A 23,105-nucleotide genomic window follows, 5' to 3' on the forward strand; every position below is an offset into this window, starting at 1 on the left:
AAAAAAAGGCCAGGAAAATCTGAGAACATCTGAACTTTATTTAACATTATTTGGAAACACTTTAAATAGTGGCAGATGTGTCCTGACTGCCATTTAACATGAATGTTACAAAATTAAATATTCGGCCGAAAAAAAACAAAAAAAAAAAAAAAAACGCTTTTTTTTTTTTGGTGGGAGTAGTCCATGTCCTGTGAAAAACAAGAACGGATTTTGCAATGAAAAGTAATCTTTAGAAAATAGTTTTTTTTTCTCCCAAATGAAGATGTAATGTTACAATATTTACAGTCGAAGTTTAATGAAGGAACAATCAATTTCAAAATGACTGAAAACCCTCGCACGTTTGCAGCTCAGCATTCACAAATTCACCCACAAAGATGTTTTGGGGGGGAACCTCGATCCTGTTTTTCAGTTTTTGTGCTCAAGACAAAGCTCAATAAAGTTTTTCTTTGGCACCAGCTAGTGGCATTTTATTGAACCGAGGCGAGGCGCTTCATTTAAGCAGTCCCTTTTGCAAAGAAAAAATGTGCTAACGTGCTTTGCTCCCATCTTGTCCGGTTTACAGGCAATTAAGAACCACCATTCCATGCTTAGAAACATCGGCGAACTCTGTAAACAGCAAAGTCCAACAACATGGTGTCTATGGGGCTCAACGGACATGACGGATAAAGCTCGATATAAACCCCCCAAGGCAATGTAACAGTGCTCCAAACTACCAATGAAACCACTTCCACCTTAACGACACCCGTCTTGACTCCTCGCCTTTGCCAAAGTGTCCATCTCTGACAACAGGCAACAGCTTGAATGCCCGCCGTGGGACTTTTAGCTCAGCCTTCTCGCAGAACCTAGCGTGGGCGTTCGCTCAGACTCCTGGAGGGCCCTTCCCGATGTCTCGATGGGCAGCAGCAGGCACATGAAGCCGGCCAGCAAAGAGCAGAAGCAATACACGGCCAGCGTCAAGGATACAGAATGTCGAAGCAGCACCTTTGATCAAAACACTGGAAATGTTAACAACAAGTAACATGGCGCCGTTCTGGGCACCTTTTCTTTTTTGTATGCACCTATATATTTATATTGTATGTATATAATTTAAAAATATATATTTATAATTTTTTAAATACTTTTCCCTGGACAGAGGCTTACCTGTGCCACAAAGGGTGTGATGAGGGCGCCCACCTTGGAGATAGCGCTGCAGGTGCCAATGGCCAAGGCCCTGGTCTCGGTCGGAAAGACCTGACGAAGCACAGCGGAGACTTTGACCCGACGCCTTTCAACAGATTTCTAGTTCATAAAAACACTGTCATACCTCTGGCGTGTACACATAAACAACTTGGAATCCCCCCGAGATGAAGGCTCTGCCGATGAAGATGAAAATGGTGAGCGCCGTCCTGCGAGAGGAAAGGCACACAAAGTTAAAGGAGACGTTTTGCGCATGTGCCCCCTCCTGCGACATCATTTTAAACCCATCCCAGGTGTCTCAATAACATGTCAGTGATTAATAACTGTGGCCATGTAGGCCCTTCTTTAATCTGGTCTGGCGAGCATTTAATATACATCATCAAGAGTCCTGTGATCATAGTTGCATTCATTTGTTTACTCCCCCCCCCCCCCATAAAATGTGGTCATTAAAATGTATCCATTCATGTTTAGTTCATTTTGACATGCAAATTACACGCACACACGTGGGCATTACCTCCCAATACAGGCGTACAAGGGCAGAAGGCTCAGAGTGAAGATGAAGAGGGGCAAGGCCATGCTTTTTTTCCTGCCCAGACAGTCCACCGTACCCAGAACCACCACCAGGCCTGCAAGAAAAACACACACCGTCAACCAACCTTACTCGCAACAATACGTCGTCATATTCTTGTTCAACTGCAAGTAGCCTTGAGGATATGTTGAATGTTGACTTAGCAACAGTTATCACCTCAAAACCCAATAAAAATTTGGCGCTAAATAATTCTCGATTTATTCTGGGTGGCACACTGAAAATTAAATACACCCATGAAGCCTTTGTACACAACTTAGCACATTCTTCGGATGAACGACCAACATTTTGATGGAAAAAAAAAAAAAAAAATCATACAAAACGCAGACATACAAAAATCATACTGGAATTTTACGGGTCTTTTGCATCCAACACAGTTAATAGGCAATATTTCACCTGGAAATTCAGCCAAGGTGGTCCATAACAAGTCTCTGTAGTCGTCTGATGTCAGTAATTTGCATTCCAGACTACACCCCGGTTCAATTTTGGCCCCCTGGGTGACTGTCATTTATATTAGGGTTTTGTTGATTATCCAGGATGGAGAAAAGTGACAAACAGGCAAAACGATGCCACTTACCCCCACACGAATGTCCAGCTTGGAACAGCTCAGTGGTCAGAAGGATGATTCCATAATAAGTAAAGGCAAATGAAAACCTTGAGGCAACATCAAATCATGAATTTAAGACTTTCCACACAACACCAAACTAGTCCTGAGATACCAGAAAACAGGAGGTGAGGAATGTTTGTCGAGCTAACCAAATGAACCAGAGGAGAAGCGTGGTTTTGTAATACTGTCGTGTAAAAAGATCCCGGAGACGCCCGCGGCGATTTCGCTGCATTAAAATCAGAAGAAAAACGTCAGTCGCAAAAGCGTCAAACGACATCTTTGTGGTGGAAAGACGGATGGCGCCACCTGTATGTTGCAGAGGATCCTTCCGTGAGGTAAGGTTTTGCCGTTGTCTTTCGCGATGCTTGCTAACAACGCCATGACTTTGGCACTGTTGCCGTTCAGCAGGTTGACACGAGGACTCTCGGGCAGACACTGCAGACAAAAAACAAACAAATAAGGTTATTTAAAAAAAAAAAGACATTTCAAATGAATTGATTTTTTCTGGCTGATTACATTTTTGATTTCAATTTCATTTAAAATGGACATCTTGATCAATAGTTGTTCATATCAATACATATAGAGAGGGACTGGAGGACTCATAGAAAGGCACGGAAGTGCGACTAAGTACTTGTCCTCATTCGAGTTGAGCAAAATTGTTCCCTCTGGAGCAATGTTCGAACTTTCTTGTATTTGGTTAAACCACACTTTGCATGCAACAACTTTATTGCACCCGACGTCTGGATTTTAGCCTGTTTTACAACCGCTTCTCCTCACCCACCCTCGCTCGCAGAAGGCGCGAGGTCGCAATGAACAAAGCTGTTGCTGTGGACGATTCTGCCGACCGAGACAGGTCCTGAGCAAACCCCCTTCCCCAGAGGCTTCAGTCGACGGATCTTCATTACATGAAGGAGGTCCCTTCTCGAAATTTATTTCATTTTTCTCTTTGCCCGGATGGTGGTCTTGACCAAGTTTGTTAAAGAAAGTTGACTCTGCCACTGCCAACAACCTTACCAAGCAAAAGCAGAGAAAGATGCCCAATGGTATGGCGGACATGCCTACTAGCCATCGCCAGCCGAGGGTGGGCATAACCAACACGGCCAGGAGGACTTCGAACACCACGCCGACAGTCCAAAATACCTGAAATATACCAAAAAAAAAAAAAACTGAATAATTTATTCCATTGAGTAATCGGATGGATTTGCAAGAGGTCACAAAGTCCCGGCAAAGCTTGAAGGCAAAAATTTGACCAAAAATGTGACCTTATCATTTGCATTGTACAGTGAAAGTGATGCACGTGTAACAACCGCCATCAGGACGATGGAGAACCCCCTCGACTTGCGTGGAACGAATTCCGAGTAGAGGGTCAGGCTGCAAGTGAGCAAATGGTCATATCACGTTAGGTTAATAATCAGCAAACTGATATTTTTCATAAAAGTCTGATTTGGGATTTGTATTGACATTTTCCCATTCGTATATTGAAAAGGCAACGGAAAACGAGTATGAAGTTTTGCTTTTTTTTTTCCTCTGCTGCCATTTGCTGAATTGAATTTCTCCTGATACCAAACACGATATCCATCCATCCATTTTCTAATCTGCTTATCCTCACAAGGGTCGCGGGGAGCCTATCCCAACCTATCTTCGGGCAGTAGGCGGGGGCACCCTGAACCAGTTGCCAGCTAATTGCAGGGCACACAGACACAAACAACCATTCGTGCTCACAATCACACTTAGGAACAATTTAGAGTGTTCCATTAACCTGCCATGCATGTTTTTTGGTATGCGGGAGGAAACCGGAGGACCTGGAGAAAACCCACCCAAGCACGGGGAGAACATGCAAATTCCACACAGGAAGGTCGGAGCCAGAATCGAACCCCGCGCCTCTGGACTGTGAGGCCGACGTGCTAATCAGTTGACCACCATGCCGCCCTAAAACACTATCTGTTTCTCGACACACATCTATACTACCCCAGGCATATGACTAAATGTTGCCTTGAATGCAAATAGACTAGATACATTCATTCTCTCTCTCGCTCTTTCAATTAAAAAATATATATATATATAAAAATGATCTGTTAATGCTGTTATGTCGTGTAATAATGCTGAAAATATGTTGCCATGCAAACAATATTCTTCAAAAACAAACTTTTCTTAAACATGACCAGTTTCACACACATAGTAAATACAACACTGTCTCGAATATCAACCAACCTTCACGGTAGCGCAAGGTACTTCCATGACGTCACGTTTCAATGTGAACACTAGAGGGCACCATGTTTACCAAGCTGCACGTAGATAAAAGCCAAAGAAGAAACAATCCTGCTTTTGAAAATAACAGAAGGTAGAAAATTAAACTACCTTCCTCCAGGATTAAAAAAAAAAGAAAAAAAAAAGCTCTAAACTTGATTTAATCGTTCAAACAGATTCATCGCCCAGCTCGAAATGGAAAACAAAAACCAAACAACAAAAACAGATCTCACGATTGATGAGCTCCTCCAATGCCTATGCCCACCATGCCTCGCAGCAGCAACATCCAAAAAAAATTTGGAGCCAGGGCGCTCAACATGCTGTAGTAAAAAGTCCAGCACATACAAATGGTCAGGCCCTACTTTGACATTCACAGAGACAAGACAAAGAACAAACAAACCAAACAAACAAACAAAAAAAATAACGAGATACCGGTTAGTAGTGCGACAGCATCACTGCATGGCTTGAGAAATGGTAAAAGCGAAACTGTGCTGACCTTTTTCCTCCCGTACTTGTCCGACAAGTTGCCCCATAGTGACGAACTGAAGCTCATCCCGGCAAACACCACCTCGGGGGAGGGGAGATAAAAATAAGGCTGGAAATACGGCACAATTCCTATTTAACGCCTACGTTGACATGTATATGGCTACGTGAGTGTCTTGCTGCCATGCCAGAAAACAATAAGCTCAACGTCACATTCAAAAGGTGATAAATGTCATCATTTTCATGGGTGAACGTTGTAGACGTTATGTTTTAACGAGGCGATAATTTCCGTGTGTTAACATGATTAGCATGTTCATGTTTTAACATGATAATTTTCGCATGTCAGTGTGATAAGTGTGACATTTTGGTGCGATGCTTTTCACGCCCAAACATCATCATTTTTCAAGTCCAAGCGTGATGTTTGTCCAACGTTTCGGCCCGATAAGTTTCACATTTTAGCGTTTTAAGTGGAACAGTTTTTTCGTTTAGTCGTGATGGGTTTTACATTTAAACGTGCTGGATTTCACATTTAAACTTGATAATTTAACGCGTATTTCCTTATCATCAGAAAACGTCTAAATGATATGTTTAAGGTGTTATAATTTGATGTGTGTTAATTTTCACATTTTACCCTGAGAACAATTTTCACGTTTGTAACATTCTAATTTTCTTTTCTGATCAAACGTTTTGTGTTTAAGTGTCATAACTTTCACATTTCAGTGTGCTAAGTTTCATGTTAGCGTAATGAGCTCCACGTTTCGCCGTGATCAAACATGACTATCGTCACATGATAATTCTGACCTTGTGCTAAGTTTCAGGTGGTATTTTTGTTATCTCGTTAAAAGGTGAAAATTATCATATGATGAAGAGGTATCTTAATTCTTTACATGAAAATTTTTTAACATGACTTGTGTTTCAGCTCACTGGCGGAGTAAATTTTGTGTCTTATGAATAAACGTTACTAGCAATGGAACTCGGCTGCTCTTCAATAGAACTGCAAAAAAATTAAAAATATAAGCAAGGCTGACTGGGTGAAAAGATTTAAGATTAACGTAACACTGAACTTTTTCATTCTGGTGCGTCAGCTTTATGTTTCAGTACATTGCAAATAATGCATTTGAAGTTATTTCTTCCATTGAGGACAAAAAGACAAAAAACAAAAACAAAACCCAAAACGGCACCCTTACCGAGGTTATGAGAGCCACTTTGTAGCCTTCCAAGAACCACTCGCAGTGCAGCTGCGGGCCAAGGATGCTGAGGATCATCATCTCCATGGCATCTGCCACCTGAAATTTCAGACGCAATGCTTGTTTACGTGAGCCCTCCAGCCCTCGCTAAATGTCAGTTCAACTAGGCTCCAGTTCCCCCGCAACCAAAATACGGATGATCAAAAATTTTTTTTTAAATGGATGGAGGTATCAAGAGATTTCTTACCCAGGAAAAGCCAGTGATGAATAGCAATTTCAACTGGAACCTCCCAAAGCCGAGAGCATCCAACGCCTCATCGAGAGTGAAGGTTTCTGCAAAGGCCAAGCCAGAACATAACTGCTTCAAATACCAAATGTAGATCTGGATCATATTTAGTCCCCCCCCTCATCCAAAAAAGAGCCAGATTTTGTGCTTAGTTTGAAGAATCTAATCACAAATAACGCACAAACCATGTTTGGGATCAACCGCCAATGAAGACTTTCTGCACCCTAGTTCGATCCCTCCGATGATGACACAGCCGTCATCCTTGATTGAACCTGAGCGCTCGCCATTGTGATCCACCGGATTTCCCTCCATGCTAAACACAAGAACACCAAAATCAGGGTGGAAAAAAAAAAACAAAAAACAACAACATTATTATTTAACAATTTGTTCGGCGCAGAAACACAGCAGACGTCTCTTCTATCAATGAAACCTTCGGAGGTCAATAGACACACTCGGACACACACATCCAGATACAGATACACACAAATATGGCCCAGCATGGACATAGACACACACACACACACACACACACACACACACACACACACACACACACACACACACACACACACCAGCAGAGTCACCAAAACACTTGTAAGCTTATGTTCAATTATTAATTATTTTCATTTTATATTTGAGCATTATGTTTTGTGTTACAGTTACCTAGGTTATATTCCGTTTAATAATTGCTTAAAAAAAGTTGATGTTGATGTTATCTGATTGGTTAAGGAAACCAGGAAGTGTTTGGTGTTTCCGGGAAGGAGGTGTGTTCTTGTTCGTTCGTTCGGAGGTGCAGACGTTGGGAAAATTAAACTGCCTTCAAAGGATTCCATCTCTCCTTTTGCCCATTTTTAAAGTAGAGCTATCCACTGAAAAACTACGAACCTCTCAACTTACACACTATAGACACGGATGAACATACACAAGGAAATACTTTCCCACACGCACAACCAAGACTTGGCAACAAACACTCATTGACACTCGCACGGACGCGCGGTTGGATAAACGGTGACCGACCTCGCACGCGCGTAGAGAGCGAGCGAGTAGATGAGTTGTTCGTACCTCTGATCGGTATTTCTCCACCGCATGTAAGTGACTGAGGCGGAGTTCCACTTGCTCATTTTGTCGGCGTTGACAAGACGGACGACACACGACAAACATTTGCAGTGGCACGTGGCGGTGGAGTTTGCGACCGACCCACTTTTCTGAAACGAACCCGGTCGACCGAGAAAAGACAACAATGAGGGTACCTGAAAATGAGGGCGCGGTTATAAGTACCCGGAAGTAAAAGCGACAATGGATGTAAAAACGTATTTATTTGATTGTTTCATTCAAACGACAACCGTGTAAAAGGAGAATTAAATTTATCGTAACATTTGTACCTCGGTGACTCTTGCATTCGAGGAAGATGGGAAGTTTTCCGCCCTGTGACTGGGAAAAGTACAGGAACATTGGAACGCCCCTTTAAACTGGGAGGTCCTAGTTGAGAACTCCGCAACCGGCTTCACTCTGACGTCACTGGACAATGGAGAAACAGACCGTGAATGGCAAGACGTATAGTAATGTGCAAGATTATAAACTTATATTTAGCTGTCATTATTGATTACATTAATATAGCTATTGAAATTGAAATGTATTTGTAAAGACTGTGTGAAGATATGCGGTTATCTATGCATGACGTTATTAGATGAAATGTTTGAAATGCTTATGAGGTAGGATATTTTTATTTATGTGAACAAAACATAAAAACGAAGGAAGGTTTGCTGAAACATTGAACGATGCATTCAAAAGTTTCGAGAAGGTCAAACTAAGGTCACCTGCAATTGTGATACATCCCAAACCTTTTCTGAGTCGTGTTTACGTGGACATGGTATATTTCTGGGCCACTTGATAAATTTTAGATTCCACAGAAACATTGTTATGATAGCCATGCTCACACAATGCAATATATTCTGGTCAAAACAGCATTATCAGCAATAAAGGCCGAACAAGCTGAGTTGCAAATCTGGGCCAGAGTATTTACGGCTATGTTACGGGTGTCATGTTTTAAATGAAAAAAAAAGCTGGTGGGACGCTCATAAATAAAGATGGATTATACAATTCAGTATATATACAGCCACCTTCAGCTGGTTTGAACTCACCAAAAGAGCAGAAGAAGCCAAAGCAGAGCATCTCTCATTTGCTCCGGCATGGACACAAAGGTAGGATATGATTAGAAAACGTAACATTGCTGTTGTTGATTGACAGTTGTTGCTTTGTATGGACTACGGTGAAAGATGTTACCACTATGTTTTAAGGGAGTAGCCTTGTGTGTATTATCATATTCATTTCAATCTTTTGCCACTTTCTTGTGTCATTGTATCTGATGTAAATGCCAATATGCCCATAAGTGTAATTAGAGTAAATGAGACTGTGGTCAATATGGGACTAAGGGAGTGTTAAAAGGTCTCTATATAGCCGATTTCCACAAATTGGGAGAGACTTCTGACGACACACGAGATTTCACTCTCCAGTACAGTGCAATTATTCTTTCTATACATGACATCACGGGGCTCGAGTGCCGTTCGTAATCAGTTTGAAATCCATCCGTCTAATCAAAGATCAGTAATCAAATACCTGTGCTTTAATTTTATGGCTGAGCCCGCTAAGGATGGGACCCTGGAAGGATAGGGTTTCTCCGTCTTTGTATTACAGTATAACACACACACATGGAAGCGCAGAAAGACCGTTTGCTGCCTGAGCCCCATGAATGTTTAAGTATTCCCGCTGGGCCTTCGAGACCCACACAAGTCATTGGCGACGAGTTAGGAAGGAGCAGTCCTAGCCTCCTCCTCGTCCTCACTGTTGGTGGCTGGAGAGAAGACACCAGCGATAGGAGATGAACTCTGACATATATCCCTGTTGACCTGCTGGAGTTCCACCATGGGTGTACCTCGGGGCTCCTAGAATTGCTACTGAGGATTTTGATCTGAATGAGGAGCAGTCCAGCATTGGAGTAGAAGAGCATTTGGACTTACCAGTGTTCAACCTACAAGACCGATTCAACCATGACTCACATGGCTTTGGAAGGGAAGGAGGTAACGAGACAAACTTTTCCTAATCTTGGATATAAAAGTTGTTACTCCTCCCCGCAAAAAACGTTTTTATGAACAACACTTCTCGGTAGTAACTGAGCATGACTTCTCGTGCCGCATTTTCCATCCTTTGGAACCTTGAAACCCCCTAAGTCACGACCGTCCTAAACCGAGGACCCCCTGCAGTGTGTTTGGAGTGTAAATCATAGCAACAAGGGGCTAATGTAGCACTGTGTCAGGTTTCCTTCAACGTCTGCGGAGCCCCCTGACGTCCCCCCTCGCATGTTGTCCCGTGCGATAGGTGCGCGTAACAGGATCCCTCACCGTACTGGAAGGACTGCCAAGACAATGGAGGGGCCTCTGGGTCAGTTAGACTTTCCTCTTCTTCCGCTGACATCAAAAATTGATGTTTACTCTTGTTTATTTTGGATGCCTGCAGAAAAGGGTTGTCATGATCAGGATCGTCACCAGGCTCCTGCAGAGCTTGCCGATGAGCTGGATCATTTGGATCAGTTAGAAGAGGGAAACATCTAAAACATGGCCAATGGGCTTTCACTCGTATTGCGCTTTTCTACATTCCAGAATTGATTCACGATAGGTGAAAAGCCACAATATAACGTTTGATCAAAACACATTTTTCAAAGTTTTCCTTTGTGCCTCTTCTCGCTCCGTACATGTATTAAGACCACCTACTGGACTGGAGTGGAATGGCAGGTCAGGATTTTTACACCAATGGAGTCAAAAGGACATTTTAAGTTAGAGTTGAAGCTCAGGCTCTCGAGGAATGTTTTTGCGTCCTCTCTTGCACGTCGACGTCCATATTGATGGTTTCCTATTGAAGTCGAAAGTGTAATCTGTGGGGTTGTTTCCTCCCACGCTATTGCTGTCCTCCCATTGAGCTGAATCACATTTAATTTGGCACAGAGGCGCATCAGGGGCCTTCGGCGTACAGTAGGTGACTTTCTTTTTCGAGTCAGACTTCTGACTGATTGTTTTTGGAGTGTTCGATCAATGCGAGTCGAAGGAGATGCAGTTGGCGCGACAGCTGACTGATCGGTGAGCGTGGAGAGGAGAGCCAAACGACCGCAACGTAATACGATTCAGCCCTTTGTAGCCTTGTAATTAAAGTGCATCGCTGTCGGTCAAGCGTGTTGTCCCCCCCAATCTAGACTTGATAAATTTTGCGGTGATATGCGTTACTTAAATCAAAGCCATTTTCAATAGAACTGTTTTTCATCGCGGGCAATGTTGCAATCATGGTTGACCTCAACGGTGAAACCTCGTGAATGTATAATTATTGTGTGTACAATGATATGACAAAAAATAAGGGTTGTTTACCTTGCTTTTACGTTCATGGATCAGTTTACATCATATTCGGAGTTTAACTACTAAAGCATTAAAGCTTTTTGTAATTGACAATGCTGGAATGTGATCAAAGTCAGGTCAATGTCAAATTTTTTTTTTAGCACAGTACAATGGTCCAAAACATTTTTATTTTTTTTGCACCACAGACCGGTTTCACATTAAGACGCATTTCGACAGAAAGGCGTGGAGGCGAATAAAAACAATTAGAAATACGACTCACTTTTATTCCTATAAAAAGGCATTCGCATTTTAAATACAAATAGAAATAGAAACAAAACACTTCGACTCACGCCTTACCATGAGCGGGATGGGAATGGACCCGATTAGATAGCTTTGTCTGAACATTGAGTCATGGCGAGCAGAGAGGATGCGACCAAGGTCCCAGCAGCTGATTTCGACTGGAAGTCACAAAAATAAGACAGGCTGACAGATAAGGAGCAGATATACGATCGCATTTCTGGAAAGCTATCTGAGCATTTTAATCCATATCCTTGACATGAGGTCCGTGTACTTTTCCTCTCTTTGTCCAAAATATTTTCTTGAATGGCTCAGAGCCTGGAGGAGCGTTGCAACCGCATTCTGAGGAACATGGAGGCCTCCCTTACCGCCCGGGACCGTGTGGGGATCCAGGATTTTGTTCTGTTGGACGCCTACACCAGCGAGACCGCCTTCCTGGACAACCTGAGGAAACGCTTCCATGAGAATCTCATTTATGTGAGTTGCTTCCTTCTTACAGTTCCTGGCAGCCTCTTTCAGTGATTTTGTTGAACTCTTCACAAAAGCAAACGACAGCGGTTATATCATCTACCTAAACGTTATTTTTTTCAAAGGTCTTGGATTCACAAGTGAGGCAATAAATGACACGACGAGCTGACTAAGCTGTCTGAGTGCAAATTTACCTTCATGGCTAACTAGTTCCTTCTGTCCGAAAACATTACAGCGATGAATTTTAATAAACAGGTTTACTCCCATGAAACTAACTTAACATTTTCTCTTTCAATCGTCAAAAAAACAAACAAACAAACAAACACCCAGACTTTTAAATCTTGCGGCCACATAATGCTGCGCGGCTCCAATCATAACAGTTATGATTGTAGCACACATGTAAAATGAAGTTAAATGATCGCTGATGTGACATGCTAATTTCTTGTGTAAAGTTTTCATTTGGAATTTTTGTGGTGACAATTCAAAAGTAGAATGCTAGTTTCCACTTTGTCCTTGCTGCCAACATGCCACGTTTACCTTGCTGCTAAATCAGGTAACTGGTCTTGCTGAAACGGCAAACCCTGCAAGGGTCAACGCTGTCCTCGGGGCGGGGGGGGGGGCGGTCCTTCAAAAAGTGATTTAGCAAACTTATTGCTCTTGAGCAGGACAACATTGCTCACACAGAGGGCACCTTTCTCAATGTGACTCGCGTTTAATGAACTACGAGATCCAAGAGGTGATGACCGTGACCCGCTGTCTCCGCAGACCTATATCGGGACTCTGCTGGTCTCGCTCAACCCGTATAAGGAGTTGGACATCTACAGCAAGAAGCAAATGGACACCTACATGGGCGTCAACTTCTTTGAGCTCCCGCCTCACATGTAAGATGGACAGCTGCTCTCTTTTCAATGCGCAAAAGCCACAATATTAGGTACGACGTCCTGAGATGCCCCAACAACATCCCGTCTACGTGCTGCTTAGCTACGCCTTGGCCGACAACGTGTTCCGCACCATGATGTCGGAGTTCAACAACCACTTCATCCTGATCTCGGGCGAGAGCGGCGCAGGCAAGACGGAGGCCTGCAAGAAAATTCTTCATTTTTACGCCGTCAGCTGTCCCAGTACCAAAATACTGAATAATGTCAGAGACAGGCTGCTGCTGTCCAACCCCGTTCTGGAGGTCAGTGACTGGAGTTGTGATTCTCCTTCCTGAGTTTCATTTTTTTTCCCCCCCCTCAAAATGAGCTCGGTTTGTTGTCATTCAGGCTTTCGGAAATGCCAAAACCCTGAAGAACGACAACTCCAGCCGTTTTGGGAAGTACATGGACATCCAGTTTGACCACCAGGTAGACTCCAAGCACCTCAAAATAATACTTCAAACACATTTCAGCAAAGGATGTCCCAATCACATTCTTTGTACCTGAGCCCGAGTCAATTGATTTTGAGCATCTGCCGCGACTGAGTCTGCATCCAAAAAAAGAGCATCCGAAAGGTCTCAATTACAATTAAAAACAATTTTTTTTGAATAAAAGCATCCCAACTTGATAGCTTCCGTGCAACAATGGTTCAAAACCAAGCAAGTAAATACAATTTTCTTTCAGCATATCCGCGGTGCAGCTCAAAATAGTGATGCCCATTAATGAAATAGACAAAATAACTATGAAGATACTATATTAAAAAAAAAAAAAAATCCTAGCTTTTTAACCAGGTACAGATCAAATGAAACTGCGCTTGCAGTTTTACAAATAAGACGCAAGTTTTTTTTTTGTCAATGGTTAAGTTGACTATAAAACAAAATCAAACAAATATTTACAAACAAATTTACGCTTTATTTGTTAGCTTCATGCTTCATGCTTCCCTTACCTTGTTGTCAACAAGGTAAGGGAAATTCGCATCGATTCGTTTCCGCAATAGCAGCCCTTCAAACACCGACTAATCGCTAATTTTAGATGGATCAGCTGCACGTACAAATAGAGCGCATAACAAATCCTCACAGGACTGATTATAACGAATGCTCACTGGGATCGTGAATTGAGAGACGTTTGGTGTTCCAGGGCGGGGCGGTAGGCGGCCACATCCTCAGCTACCTGTTGGAGAAGTCACGCGTGGTCCATCAGAACCACGGCGAGCGAAACTTTCACATCTTCTACCAGCTGGTGGACGGCGGGGATGAGGATCTGCTACGCTGGCTGGGCCTGCGGAGGGACTGCCAACATTACAACTACCTGGTTCAGGTCAGGGACGGCAGGAAACTCTTTGCGGGGCACCGAGCTGTGCTGCGACTGGCGAAAAACCACAAGTAACTCGTCAACTGCGCATCTCCCGACAGGGTGACTGTGCCAAAGTTAGCTCCGTCAACGACAGAAGCGACTGGAGGACGGTGCGCAAAGCTCTCTCGGTCGTGGACTTCAGCGAGAGTGACGTTGAGGTAGGGGAAAAAAAAAAATCTAGATTAAGTGTGTGCATTCTCATTTTTTGAATACACTTCCGATGTAAGGACGGTACGTTTTAAATTGGAGTGATTCAAGTCGATGCGCTCATGTTTTTTTTTTTTTTTTTTTGTCCCGGGTGTGCTCTCCGGATCTGAACCTGCAGCACCTGTTTGGAATCGTCGCCAGCGTGCTCCACTTGGGCAACCTGAAGTTTGAGGCGGACACCCGAGGATACGCCGCTCTCCACAACAGCCAGGAAATGCACTGGCTGTCCAAGGTTCGACGCGAAACCAAAACACATTCATTTCTAGCCGGGCGAATAATAAATACTTGTAATGGCGTGTTTGTCCTCCAGTTGCTTGGGATTCCCGCTCAGGTGTTACAACAGGGCTTAACCCACCGCAAGATTGAAGCCAAAACAGAGGAGGTGACTACGTCTGAAACAATCTCACGAGGTCTAACACGGGAGAAAATCTACACTGACAAAAATCATAATGTTCACTTTTGATTGACACTGTTGGTGAGGTAATCATCGCCTAATTGGTGTTATTTTGATGACATTTCTCTTGTTGGGGGAAGGTATTCAGTCCCTTCTCGGTGGACCACGCTGTATATGCCAGGGATGCCCTTGCCAAAGCTGTCTACGGGCGCACTTTCAACTGGCTGGTCAACAAGATCAATGAGTCATTAGCTAACGTGGTGAGCAACAAAGAGCAGCCTAAAAGTTCTCTCGAAATACATCTCATCCGATGACATGTTAATCATTTAAATGATGGACAACATTTCTAGGATTCCTCCAGAAAGACCGTCATTGGTCTTTTGGACATTTATGGATTTGAGGTGTTCACCGTCAACAGGTGAGATCACTTCAAATTTTTTTTGGGGGGGGGGGGGGAGAGGGAGGGTGGGTGTTATAGACATTTTCTTATCTATAAACAAGTATTTTAATAAAATAAAAAAAAAAGACAGCACGTTACTGCACTTCATTGGTTCATGAAAAAAAATGCTCCGATACTGTAACACTGTTGGTGTTCTTCTTCGTCTCATCTTAATATACATGTATGACTGCCTTTTATATAGCGCCCCTAGTGTTCAGACTGAGACACTACATGACTGAAAATTCGGCCTGAAAATGTTTTTTTTTTCTTTCTTCAAGTTTTGAACAGTTTTGCATCAACTACTGCAACGAGAAGCTACAGCAGCTTTTCATCCAGCTCACCCTCAAGTCGGAGCAGGCTGAGTACGAGATGGAAGGCGTCGAGGTCCGTCTCGGCGCTTGATTGCAACGGCAGCTCTCCGGACAACCCGAGTGACATCCTCCTTCTTGTTTTGAATACGCAGTGGGAGCCCGTGCCATATTTCAACAATAAGATCATCTGCGACCTCGTGGAGGAGAAACACAGAGGGATCATCTCATTATTGGTGAAGATGAGGATGAAGATTTGATTCCAAAAGCATTTCTAATGCTTGTCTCCTTGTGTTAAGGATGAGGAATGTTTACGTCCCGGAGAAGCCACGGACTTCACTCTTTTGGAAAAAATGGAGGAAATAATCGGCGGCCATCCTCATTTTGTCACGTAAAGAAAGCTCTTCCTTTCCGAGGATTACACGGATCGGGAGTGAAAAGGCAAAATTTGCCGATTAACCCTCAATTATCTTCGGCAGACACAAACTGGCAGACCAGAAAACGAGGAAAAGTCTGGCGAGGGGAGACTTCCGCCTCTTGCACTACGCTGGAGAAGTTACGTACAGTGTCGTAGGTGCGAAATCTGCTGTGCCTAATCAAGGGTCCACTGTTGTGTTTGAGGGCAGATTTTTTTTCCCCTATAGCTTTTTTTTTTCAAACACATTTCAACAAAAGACCAAGATAATGACACTCAACCCCAAGTGAAAAAATTAATAAATTGGAAAACAAAATTATTGCAGACTTTCCTCTCTATGCTCTGCCTGTGTTCATATATTCATTGCTGGAAGTGTTAAGGAACCCCCCCCCCCCCAAAAAAAAGAAGTTATTTTATTCCTCATGTATTATTATTATTTTTTGTAAATTCAGAAATGCATTCTGCCAAACATCAGAATTGGCATCAGCTCAAAAAAAAAAATAAATAAATAAATAAAATAATAATAATCATAGTCCACTTTGTAACTTTTCATTTCTTACCTCTGATCAATTTTCAGGATTTCTGGACAAAAACAACGACCTGCTGTACAGAAATGGAAAAGAGGTAACGTTGTCCGACACCGATTTTGTGACCACGTGTCAGTTGTGAAGGGGCCACACCCTCGCTCGTGTAAATTTAGCCACTTCTCATCCCTCCCCCTCTGCCGCGAGGCCAATGTCGGCTTTTGTTTTCAAATCCAGATTTTTTTTTTTTTTCCACTCAAGGTAATGCAACAGTCCAAAAATTTAATCATCAAACACTGCTTCCCTCCGAGTGAGCCGGACCAAAAGAAGAGGCCTGAAACTGTAAATTTTACGACTGTTCGTTTTTGTTTTTGTTGCTTTGGGGGTTTTTTTTTTTTTTTTTGCCTTATCGAGCTATTTTATTGGTGCAGGTAGTGACGCAGTTTAAAAGCAGCCTGGTGGGCTTGATAGAGATCCTGGGGACTAAAGAGCCATGGTATGTCCGATGCATCAAACCCAATGAAGCCAAAGAGCCAGGTGAGCACTTTTCTTCGCAACCATAAATCAAATCTCAAATTTCACGTTTCAGTCACTTAAAATGATTAAGCTGCAGCCGCGCGAACATTAACAAAACGACCGAATTCACCGAGCCGCCGCGCCTCCCGATAGGACGCTTCGATGATGTCCTGGTGAGACATCAGGTGAAGTACTTGGGTCTGATGGAACACTTGAGGGTACGGCGCGCGGGCTTCGCCTACCGTCGCAAATACGAGATATTCCTCCAGAGGTAAGCGCAGAAGTGGGAGTGAGTCATGTGATGATGTTTCTTTCGGGCGGAAACCCCGTGTGTCCAAATATGGTCAATTTCACTGTTTTTTTTCTTCCCTCAATCGATGCTATTGGTCTGCCCCCGCATCATCTAAAATTATTGCACACTCTCATAAATGTTGCAAATTACTTGAGACCAAGTCAGTTCACTTGGTTGAATTCTAAGAAGTGTTGTCAAACTCCACCACCTCTTCCCCCAAAGTCCGCTGGAGCCGTGCAGCATTATGTCAAAAGTCTAAATACGTTTAGACAGTAATGAGTGACAGTTATTAGGTTGGATACATTTGGTGCTAGCTTGTTGAATTAAAAAAAAAAAAAAAAAATGGATCGCTGTAGTGCAGGGGGGTCAAACTCATTTTTGTTGCAGGCCACATTGTCGTTACGTTTTCCCCTCGGAGGGGCCGTTATGACTATGAATTTTGTAAAATTACATACTGTAAATGTTTAACCACCTCCACAGTGAACAACAACTTGATGAATAACTTTTTTTTTTAAATCAGAAGTCAAGAATAATGGCTTGTTTAAATATTGTTGTTAGGGATTAGACATGGCAGTTTGAAATTTGGGTTCAGCCTTTAGCAAGCATCGTGGAAGTTGACATGCTTGATTTGCTTTCGCGGGCCACTTAAAATGACGTGGCGGGCCAGATCTGGCCCCCGGGCCTTGACTTTGACACCTCCAACGTAAGTTCGGTGCAGATTCATTTCTGTCTGTGGTGGTGCTGTGTTGATGCGCAATAGCATCAAGACAGCAATACGATGTACAAGGTTTAAATTAAAAAAAAAAAAAAAAAAAAGGGTTTCGTAAAAGGTTCTGTCAACTCTTACAGTATTTTGTCATCCGCTTCCATCGTCAGGTACAAGCCTCTTTGTCCGGACACGTGGCCCAACTGGAAAGGCACGGCGGCAGAAGGTGTGCAAGTGCTCATCAAGCATCTGGGCTACCAACCCGACGAGTACAAGATGGGCCGGTAGGAAAAATTCCCATCAAAGTCTCCTTTGGGAACTCGATCCGAGTGTCATTCTTTGTCACCTTTGCTCGCCTCAAGGACCAAGATCTTCATTCGCCATCCAAGAACTCTGTTTGCCACCGAAGACGCCTTTCAAGTTTGCAAACATAAGCTGGGTGAGACAAAGTGGAAAATAGTCAACGTTTGGTGATATCCACTTTTTTTTTTTCCTGGCACAGAAATTATGAATTGCAAAAGACATCCTGTAATGGAACCTGACTCCATCTTTTGAGGGCTCTTTCCGTAATGCCCAAAATTGACACACGTGTGCCTGTGCGTGTGTTGCAGCGACAAAAATTCAGGCCAAGTACAAAGGCTACAGAGTGAAAGGCGACTACCAGAAGCAGAAAGAAGCTGGTTTGTATTTTTCGGTCTTATTCTTTGACACCGCGATGACAAAATGCTACAAGTGACTCGCGTGCGCCGCAGCCACCAAGATCGAGAACTGCTGGCGAGGCCTGATGGCCAGAAAGGAGCGAGAAAAGAGGGAATGGGCTGTCGCGATCATCAAGAGGTACAGTCACCCCTCCCCTCCATCCCTTTGTCGCTGTCAAGAATCGTATAGCTTGACTTAGGTGAAAAGAAGACCCTCTTGATTCCGTTTTTCGAAATAAGAGACCCAGTGTGCTTGCTTCAAGCAGTTTTATTGTGACTCTCAGTTGAGGTTTATGATAAAACGGACACAAAAAGGCAGAATTAAAATATAAATGAATGAAATATAAGATTGAAATCTATTTTTAAAAATGTTGGGGGACAAAAAAAGCAAATCTATGGATAGATTTCACAATGGGTGCTGATTTTCACTATTTTCATTCAGGCCCGGATTTTGTAATTTTCTTTCTTTTTGTTTGTTTGTTTTTTAATTTTCCATTCTTATTTTTCTATTTGGGGGGGGGGTTCTCCTTTAATCACCCACCAAGGATGCCGACTGACGTGACTCGTTTGTGTTGTCATCGTGCGCCGCAGGTTCATCAAAGGCTTCATGACCCGAAACGAGCCGAGCGGCGCCGACAACCGAGAGTACCTGTCCTACGTGCGGCACAGCTACCTGACCCGCCTGAGGGAAAACCTCCCCAAAACGCTTCTGCACAAGGACTTGTGGCTCACCCCCCCGCCCATCTTGAAAGAGGTCTGCCAGGAAGTTTGACGAGCCGTTTCCCTTTCCCTGAAATCACGCAAATTTAAATTTTCAAATCATGCAAAATGTTTTAGACTTTTTAAAAATCCAGTACAGAATATTTTTCAAGTAAATTTGGTTGTATTGAGCCAGGAATTTTGACGAGCCGTTGCCCGTGTGCCGAAATCACGCAAATTTTAATTTTCAAATTATGCAAAATTTTTTTTGTTTTTGAATTGTTTTTGACTTTTTAAAAATCCAGAACAGAATATTTTTCAAGTAAATTTGGTTGTATTGAACTTTTTTTCCCCCCATGTAGATTTTAGAGTACTAAATTACTTTTAGGGAGTATTTCAGTAGATTTAAGAGTATTTAACTTTGAAGTACATCTAAGAGTATTTTAATTACTTTTTGGGATTATTTCAGCCCCATGTAGATTTTAGAGTTTTTAGGTAACTTAAATATTTCGTGAGATCTATGAGTACTAAATTACTTTTAGGGAGCATTTCAGTAGATTTAAGAGTATTTTAATTACTTTTTGGGATTATTTCAGTAGATTTACATTTTTTTTTTTGCACATTAAAGGGCATTTAGGTAATTTAGAGTATATGCGAGTACATCTAGGAGTATTTAGATCACTCTTAGGGAGTGTTTCAGTAGATTTCGGATATTTTTGGGAACTTTTATGCATTTTTTCAGGAGATTTAACAGTATGTGGGTTATTTTTAGGGAACATTTGTGTGCATCCAAGAGTATTTAGATAACTTTCAAAACTGAATTTTTTTTTCCCTTACCCATCCTACTTTGCAGACGTCACTGTTCCTGAAGCAACTCTTCATTCGCCACATGGTGCGCAAATACGTGCAAGGAATTACTGAGGAGCGGAAGGCACTAGTGTGTTACACACACACACGCATACACACACGCATACACACATGCACACACATGCAAGCGGCGGTGATATTTCATAACTTCTGCTTGTTTGCAGCTTCTGTTGAAAGTGCAGACCAGTTTCATGTTCAAAGGGAAAAAAGAGAGCTACCCGCTCAGTGTGCGCACACCCTTCCTCGACACCAGGATAGGCAAGTTCAACGTGTTTTCGTATTTAGCATTTCAAATTATTCTGAAAATTGTGCTGACAATTGCTCTTTTATTTGATGATATATTTATTCTATTTTTTAACAGTTTTTTTTTTATGCTTTCTTTGGCTAGCGGTACATTTTTTTTGTCAATTTGATTTTTTTTTTAATTATTCAAATTTGTTTTGTTATGGTTTTATTCTACAATTATTTAAGCACAGGAAGTGCATTGTTTACATTTTATATTTATTTCCCAATTCTTACATTTTATTGATGAAATCACTCATTGGCTTTTACCTTCAATGAATCCAGGTATCGGAGACATGAATATGAAAGCGTTGCGGATGATTAAACATGAGAATGTCAAGGTAAACTACTAACATTTGCGGGATTCATTTTTCAGATTATTGCCATTGTACTGTAAAGCAGGGTGATTTGAATCAAGTTTCTGCATTTTCCCGCTGGCAGTATAGCGTCCCGGTGGTGAAGTACGACCGCAACGGCTTTCGCCCTCGTCCTCGGCAGCTCGTCTTCACCCGAGACGCCGCCTATCTGCTGGACGAGGCCAAGATCAAGCAGAGGATCCGTTATGGCTCGCTGAAAGGTCAACCTCAACCGGAGACGAGTTAAGGAATCACAACACAGATTGGCAACGTCTCAATGTGCCGCTGTCTGTGTTTTTGGCTACAGGAGTTTCTGTGAGCAACCTGAGTGACAACTTCCTGATTCTCCATGTCACCTGCGATGACGTCAAGCAGAAGGTACAGCTGGGAATGGACTTGATTTTTCAGAAAAAAACAGTCTTACTTGTTCTGAGCTTCTCATTATTTTGCCCAGGAAATTTGGAAAAAATTAATAGCAGATACCAATTTCTAGGGATGTTCCGATCTGATATTGTAATCGGATATCGGTCCGATATCAGACAAAAAAAAAAAAAAAAAAGAACCCAAAGAACAATAGTATCCATTGATCAACTCTCACCTCACATCCATCCATCCATCAGAATTGATATCGGTAGCGGATAGTGCTCGTGTCTGCAATATGGTATCATAAAAGGACTCCCGAAAAAATCTCAAGGGCTCATTGCCTAAACTGACCAGGAAGACGCCCATTTTGGTTTAAAGTGGCCATGCTAAAAAAATAAAAAAATTAATAATTCAATAGTGAGCCATGAAAAGTCAGAAAAAAAATTGCCCCCCCAGCACTATTTTCACCAATCAACATGAAATTTGGTGTTCATGTCTATAACAGGACACACAAAAAAAGACGTCCACATGAAGTGAACAGGAAGTCTGCCAATTTGGCTTGAAATGATCTGCTCTGGTAAATTCACTCCTTAGTGTCCCCCCCAGGAAAGTTGTCACCAGTTTCACTGGTTCAAGATGAAATTTGGTGGACGTGTCTATCAGAATGGGACGCACAAAAAAAGTCCCAAGGACCTATGCCCGGAATAGAATAGGAAGTCAGCCATTTTTGTTTGAAGTAGCCTTTTTTGGGCCCTCTGAAAAGTGAGAAAAAAACTGCCTCCCAACTCCAATTTCAGATAGCAACATGAAATTGCTCGGATGTGTCCATCAGAACCGAAAGTAAACAAAATGTATCAAGGACCCATTCCATGAAAGTGAACAAGAAAACTACCATTTTGGTTTGTAGCGACCTGTTTGGACAAATTCCCTCATTTGTGTCCTCTGGAAACTTGGGAAAAATATACAAAAAAAATGGAAATAATACAATTAATGGAAAAGGACCAATAACACGAGACCCATTGCGACTTCCTGTTTACTCTGCTTGGCAAAGGCCTCCAATGTAAAACTGAATAACTGTAACTGTAAACACCTCCTCATGCGTGCTAATATTTTTTGTCGCAGGGCGATCTTGTCTTGGAATGCGACTTCCTTTTTGAGGCCTTGACCAAGCTGAGCGCCATTGTCGACAAGTGCGACTTTATCCAGGTGGTCCAGGACAGGTACGCAGGGCGGCACGTCTGTGTGGTCTCAACAAAACTCTAATACAGTGAACCGCCGAGGCTAACGTGATCCGGCCTACGGGAAATTAGCATAGCTAGTACGATAATTCCAAACAACTGTTACTTAAACACACGCATCAGCAGCGCATAGGTAAATGTTGGTGTGTTAGTACGACAAAACGGTGCCGTAGCGGGTCCTAGCGGGGTTTTACTGGAATCCTAATCCAGTCTCATTTGGAATGAAACATGCATCTGTCATGTCCAGTGTGCGATTCGACATCCAGCCTGGCAGAGAAGGCGTCGTTGATTTCAGGAGCGGTCAGGAGTCGGTGGTCTACAGGGCCAAAAATGGACATTTGACTGTGGTAATTATTTATTTATTTTTTTCCTAAATGACCTCTCTGTTCGGAAAAAAGCACCAATCAAACGCACCTTTCATTCAATGTCCCCTTTAGAAATCCACAAGCACCAAATCCAGATGAGTTGGGACGACGTCGCCCCCTGTCGACAAACTTTACTCACTGCCACACTCGCTCCAAAAAAAAAAAGAAGCTAAAAAAAAAAGAAGCTCAAATTGACTTTTTTTTGGGCGACTTGATGACGTCACATAACAGCATAAACTGTTACTATGCCAATATTTTACTCAAGGACCAAGTAGTTAATCCCCAGAAGATACACATGCATACAAAATAATCACGTAGAAACAGAACTGTCTACGTTGTAATGGAAATTATCGTCACTATGTTTATGACATTAAAATAAAGATGGCAAGAAAACCAGGTGTGTAAAGAGATTATTTGGTAATCACGGAAGGTTGACTGCTGCCTCCTAGT

The 23,105-nt window shown here is 42.5% G+C and overlaps 2 protein-coding genes across 11 annotated transcripts; one reads left to right on the plus strand and one right to left on the minus strand.

Moving 5' to 3' along the window:
- Window positions 1–18: 18 nt before the first annotated feature.
- Window positions 19–11,692, minus strand: svopb (SV2 related protein b). Of its 9 annotated transcripts, none has more exons than XM_019872215.1 (18): window positions 11,617–11,692; window positions 11,309–11,409; window positions 9,971–10,079; window positions 6,758–6,885; window positions 6,534–6,619; window positions 6,287–6,385; window positions 5,113–5,184; window positions 4,850–4,974; window positions 3,632–3,740; window positions 3,384–3,509; window positions 2,676–2,804; window positions 2,519–2,595; window positions 2,340–2,416; window positions 2,159–2,263; window positions 1,691–1,802; window positions 1,304–1,385; window positions 1,141–1,230; window positions 19–981 (listed from the first exon to the last, which is right to left on the minus strand). In XM_019872215.1, exons 4-18 carry the CDS (start codon window positions 6,882–6,884, stop codon window positions 820–822), a joined length of 1,578 nt encoding a protein of 525 aa, XP_019727774.1. In that variant the 5' UTR covers window position 6,885; window positions 9,971–10,079; window positions 11,309–11,409; window positions 11,617–11,692; the 3' UTR covers window positions 19–819. The 9 variants fall into 9 exon arrangements, with proteins under 9 accessions (XP_019727774.1, XP_019727773.1, XP_019727772.1 ...); XM_019872214.1 differs by having other exon boundaries at window positions 11,523–11,634; XM_019872213.1 differs by lacking the exon at window positions 11,617–11,692 and adding an exon at window positions 10,985–11,067 and having other exon boundaries at window positions 11,309–11,601.
- On the plus strand, window positions 11,585–22,807 carry myo1hb (myosin IHb). 2 transcript variants are annotated; one of them, XM_019872204.1, is made up of 31 exons: window positions 11,585–11,725; window positions 12,482–12,597; window positions 12,698–12,896; window positions 12,982–13,062; window positions 13,771–13,950; window positions 14,046–14,144; window positions 14,312–14,425; window positions 14,504–14,575; window positions 14,728–14,847; window positions 14,938–15,005; window positions 15,305–15,410; window positions 15,490–15,570; window positions 15,634–15,725; window positions 15,814–15,908; window positions 16,327–16,373; window positions 16,535–16,615; window positions 16,705–16,810; window positions 16,943–17,060; window positions 17,958–18,071; window positions 18,150–18,226; window positions 18,399–18,467; window positions 18,540–18,624; window positions 19,077–19,239; window positions 20,038–20,121; window positions 20,216–20,309; window positions 20,619–20,674; window positions 20,775–20,910; window positions 20,997–21,067; window positions 22,175–22,272; window positions 22,538–22,637; window positions 22,728–22,803. In XM_019872204.1, exons 1-31 carry the CDS (start codon window positions 11,600–11,602, stop codon window positions 22,752–22,754), a joined length of 3,075 nt encoding a protein of 1,024 aa, XP_019727763.1. In that variant the 5' UTR covers window positions 11,585–11,599; the 3' UTR covers window positions 22,755–22,803. The 2 variants fall into 2 exon arrangements, with proteins under 2 accessions (XP_019727763.1, XP_019727762.1); XM_019872203.1 differs by having other exon boundaries at window positions 11,600–11,725; window positions 14,312–14,575; window positions 22,728–22,807.
- Window positions 22,808–23,105: the final 298 nt, after the last annotated feature.

The sequence above is a fragment of the Hippocampus comes genome, unplaced genomic scaffold, assembly GCF_001891065.2.
Source record: "Hippocampus comes isolate QL1 unplaced genomic scaffold, H_comes_QL1_v1.1 scaffold260, whole genome shotgun sequence".
Classification (NCBI taxonomy): Eukaryota; Metazoa; Chordata; class Actinopteri; order Syngnathiformes; family Syngnathidae; genus Hippocampus; species Hippocampus comes.